The sequence below is a fragment of the Limulus polyphemus genome, unplaced genomic scaffold (assembly GCF_000517525.1).
Source record: "Limulus polyphemus unplaced genomic scaffold, Limulus_polyphemus-2.1.2 Scaffold38, whole genome shotgun sequence".
Classification (NCBI taxonomy): domain Eukaryota; kingdom Metazoa; phylum Arthropoda; class Merostomata; order Xiphosura; family Limulidae; genus Limulus; species Limulus polyphemus.
The window spans coordinates 468,002-472,778 of record NW_013665648.1 but is presented as its reverse complement, the minus strand read 5'-3'; the positions used below and the strand labels follow the sequence as shown (position 1 = coordinate 472,778).

The window sequence follows — 4,777 nt, the reverse complement described above, 5'->3', positions numbered from 1 at the left end:
ATTGTGAGTCGAGCGCCCTAACCACCCTGGCCATGCCGGGCCTCTAAGTTTTGGACGCATGGCATAAACAAAAGGGATTTAACTCAGCTATTCATTGGCGATTGGAGTTTGAACAACTCTTTGGAGAACAATATGCTTGATAACAGGGAACATAAGTATTGACTTCAAATATAATACAACATTACTGCGCAAAGGGGACGCGAACCATGAACCCTCAGATTCGCAGGCCGAATATGCTAATCCCTAGGTCATGCTCGTCTCGTTGACGCGATAGTGAAATTTAAATTAAAAAGCGCAGTTCTTTATGGGATCGTGTTACTCACCCATACATCCCTCATGTGGGTGAGTTATAATTCTAAAAAAAATCGGGTTTCGATATCCGCAGTGGGCAGAGCACGAAGATCATATAATTTGTATCAAGTGTTAATACTTACTTCCCGTGTCACTCAGTGACGTGAAGTAATAACAGTGGTAAAGTTGAGCTAGTTTCTTTTCCAAAAATCGTTTTATTCAATTGGGTATTTATTGCATGTTCCAGATGCTTTCTTCGCATTTGATACGAAGGTATTCTTAAATATATTTAACGGCTCAAAAAGTGTTTCATTGTACTCACGCATATAGGAGTATTCCACTGCGTGGGCCACGCCCAAACAATTGAAGATTGAAATATTGTTTTTCTAACGTTATTAACTCTTCATACTCTTTAAATAGATAGATGTACATCGTTAATGTACCATATGCTAATTTTTATCAAAAAAGGTTTAAATTAGATTCAGATTACATACTTACACCGCAACAATCGATTTGAAGAAGAAGAGTAGTTGGTTCCTTTAATTGTCGGATTGTAATATTGTAGTATTTATCAGCGGTAAAGCGTCATTTGTAGAAGCTTTCTGCAGTTATACACCTTCATAAACAACACACTCAAACAATACTGAAAAGATACAATATGATTATCTTCGTCATTGAAATTATCCAGAGAAATCTATAAAGTGTTAAGTTCGAAACAATTTGGAGAACCAGCAAGATTAAAATAATTTTCTTGGATACTTCACATTTATTCTGAGCCAAAGCCTCAGTGGGTTAGGCGAAGCCAACTGTAAGCGGTTAACGTAATCGGACTGTGAATCTGAGGCTTCATGGTTCGTGATCCATTGGCGCAAAACTGCGTTTTGCAGGTTGAGATCGAGGGTCCGCTATAAGAGTGACAGTCAAATCCCACTATTTATTCAGACAGTAGTAGCCCAAGAGCTTGTAGTGGGTTTTGTTTCCTACTGCTTTCCTTCTCGTCTAGTACATATTTTGGGTGTTTAAACTACATTTTAGACAGTGAATGCCTTATTAACAGTTTCTTTGAGAATGGTAAGGAATAAAAGTTTGCTACACTCCATTACAAAAAACAGCTACTCTTTAAAAGGGATTTTATTCAAGAACGTATTCATAAAATAAAATACTTAAACAAACCTAGTAAAATGTTTATAACACCATTGAGGCTATGTTTTGATGAAATTACGTAAATCACAACGACTTAAAATAAATGTCGTTGATTTTAGTTTCTAACTAATGAGAGGTGAAAGTGTTTACAGTAGTAACGTAAGTATTTTATTATTTCAACCTTAACAGCGCCTTTATACACATGAGTCAATTGTTAGTTCAAAGACCCCAACATTCAGGCATAGCTGTCAGTAAGTTAGAATTACTGACCAGATAGAGGGCAACCAGTCAACAGCACTCATTACTTAAGCAGCTACTCTTAGCTGAAAAGCAACCTCGTAGTATGGACTTTCCGATACGCAGCCCGGCACGCTAACCACGGAGCAATGTAAGGTACACAAGAAAGTTTTAGCTATGTTTCCAGAAGGAAACTATGAATTTGTTAAAAACCTGCTTTTTAATGGTATTTGACATTCTATCGTGACATGTTATCATATTGGTTCAAATTGTTTTGTCGTATGTCTTCAAAAGAAAGGTGTTTTAAAACATTTTATTACAAAAAACTTCCTGTTTAATATAGTTCCACGAACATTTCTAAAACAAACAATTACCTTTGCTCTGTCCGTTAGCGTCCCTGAGTACAGTACACTCCTTAATAAAACCAAAGGGCGAGAACATCAGTCTGACGTCGTTTTCGTTTAATTTCTTGGACAGCATTCCAATGAAGAGTTTTCTTTCTGCAACAGGAAGTTAAACAGCGATAAAATATTAATTTAGCCACAAAACATTTAGTGGCAAAAAGGTGACAGATGTTGTTTTTTATTACAAGCCATTACTTTGTTCTTGTAATCGTATTTTTGATGGACAATCAATTGAAAAACAAATAATATAGGAGGAGAAAAAAAATGCAGTTGGTTAATATTCAAACGAAAATGGTTAATGGTTATTAAAACAGAATTTTATAAGATAACTTCCACAAGATCTGGACGATTTATAGACATCACAGGATATTGGGGGTGGTGGGGGGGTGGAGAAAGAAACTCACATATTGTTGATATCTTGTTTATATAAAAGAAAAACCACGGATTATATTCAATTTGAAAACATTTAGACTTACGGGAAATGAAAGTTAAAAGCAATAGAGTTATTTTTTAAAAAACATAATGGTTTAATAGTGTTTAGAAGACAGTTGTGTTAACACAAATTGATCGAGACCAGATTTATACTACATCATTGTGTAAACTATTTCATGAATGTGTACGGAGCAATTCCATATGTAAAACACATGTGCTACATACTTTATAAGACATCGTAAAATTTGACCAATTTAAGATTTGGGGGGATTTTCTTTTGCTGAATCATATGGGGAGAGGTCAGTTCAATTATTCATATTCATCCGTTTATGTTTTTCAAACATTTAATATCTTTCACATAAACAAATTAAAGATTTTTTTCTGATTGCATATGCCTGCAAAATGGTGTTCCCGATAGGGAGATTGTATCATGAGCTTAAGGACCTGACAGTGTTAAAAACGAGAACTTGTACATCGCTGCTATAAACAGGCCAGAACAGAGGGGGGTTGAGGGGGGGCAGGTTGCATGGGCCTACGATTTTGAGGGGGCCTACTCCCGAATACATAATAAACATGGATGTACTATTGTATTTACTGCTTCTTATTACAGTACTCTACTCTATTGTCTTATATACATTTTGAATAAAATTGCTTGCCATTACCTTTTTTTATAAATCGTTCTAGTTCTTTTATTCGTTTCTGTTGCTTGTAAGTTCATCATGTACACTCACTGTATTTACCCATACATAAATCATATGTATTTAGCACTGATTACAAAAATACTTAATGAGCAGTTTGAAATGGGGCCTACATTTTCCATCTGGCCTGGGCCTATTACCAGCTTTGCGCGGGCCTGAATATAAAAGCAGTACTAGTACTATGTCTTCTATCAGGCACCTTTTCTGTTATTAAAACTTTTTGTGTTTCCATTGTATTCGTATGAACCTGAGCAAATAATCTTGCGTTCCAGCGAAAAGGTACATTAGTAGTTGTTACTTCAATTGTATGTATGTGTTCACTTCAGTAATTATTATTAATAAGACAGGGATTAGGCTCTTACTAACAGTTTATAGAGGTTATTATAACGGGACACATTTGAAACTCCTGTGAATATAGTGTTAGTAATTTGGCTTTGGATTTTCTCGCCATTATCCCTCCCCCGGCATGGCCAGGTGGTTAGGGCACTCGACTCGTAATCTGAGGGTCGCGGTTTCGAATCCCCGTCACACCAAACATGCTCGCTCTTTCAGCCGTGGGGGCGTTATACTGTGACGGTCAATCCCACTATTCGTTGGTAAAAGGGTAGCCCAAGAGTTGGCGGTGGGTGGTGATGACTAGCTGCCTTCCCTCTAGTCTTACACTGCTAAATTAGGGACGGCTAGCGCAGATAGCCCTCGTGTAGCTTTGCGCGAAATTCAAAAACAAACAAACAAACAAAACCTTTTCGCTGATCGGAGACAAAGGTTATTTTTATGCTTCTCGTCACGACTGTTGTATAAAATATAATGACATTAGAGTTTGTAGGACGTAATTATTGAGTCAAGAATAATTTCATTAATTTTCTTGTAAATTGGATATCCGCTATTCTTGAATTTAACCGCACTAATAAAAACCTTTCTCGTGATTTAGACTTTTTGCAGTTTAGAAACTTCAATTACGTTTTCGATGAAAACCTGCTATTAAAGGAAACCACCCACTCCAAAAATCAAGCTTGGTTTGAATTTCGCGCAAAGCTGCACGAGAACTATCTGCGCTAGCCGTCCCTAATTTAGCAGTGAAAAACTAGATGGAAGGCAGCTGGTCATCACAACCCACCGCCAACTCTTGGGCTACTTTTTTACCAACGAAGAGTGGGATTGATCGTCACATTATAACGTCTAAAAGGGCGAGTATGTTTAGTGGGACGGGGATCCGAACCGGCGACCCGCAGATTGCGAGTCGAGCGCTCTAACCACGTGGCCATGATTTTCTATTTTTACTTTACAATTCACACAACAAGCTCGACCATTACGGATATAAAGTTCGTACCATGCCTGTTTAAGCTGAAAATTATTTGCTTATCTATACAGATTTATAAGTTAGTTTTACATAATATTTTTTTTTCGAATATCAACAACTGACTCTTAAGTAATTTAAGTACCACGTGCTTAGTAAATGATCCTGAATAATTTTAGAGCATTGAATTAAATAGGGTAAAACAGTATAGAATACATTTTAATGCAGTATGTCGTCATGACAGAACTTTCAACTAAATTCTTTGATGATCAGTA

General features: G+C 36.7%; 1 protein-coding gene across 2 annotated transcripts in view; it reads right to left on the bottom strand.

Annotated features, from left to right (window-relative positions):
* LOC106461373 (CUGBP Elav-like family member 2) overlaps positions 1–4,777 on the bottom strand; it is a 166,239-nt gene that overhangs the window by 52,860 nt on the left and 108,602 nt on the right. For both annotated transcript variants that reach the window (XM_022388480.1, XM_013921194.2), the window contains exon 4: positions 2,046–2,171. In XM_022388480.1, coding sequence (XP_022244188.1) covers positions 2,046–2,171 — 126 coding nt within the window. The remainder of the gene's footprint in view (positions 1–2,045; positions 2,172–4,777) is intronic.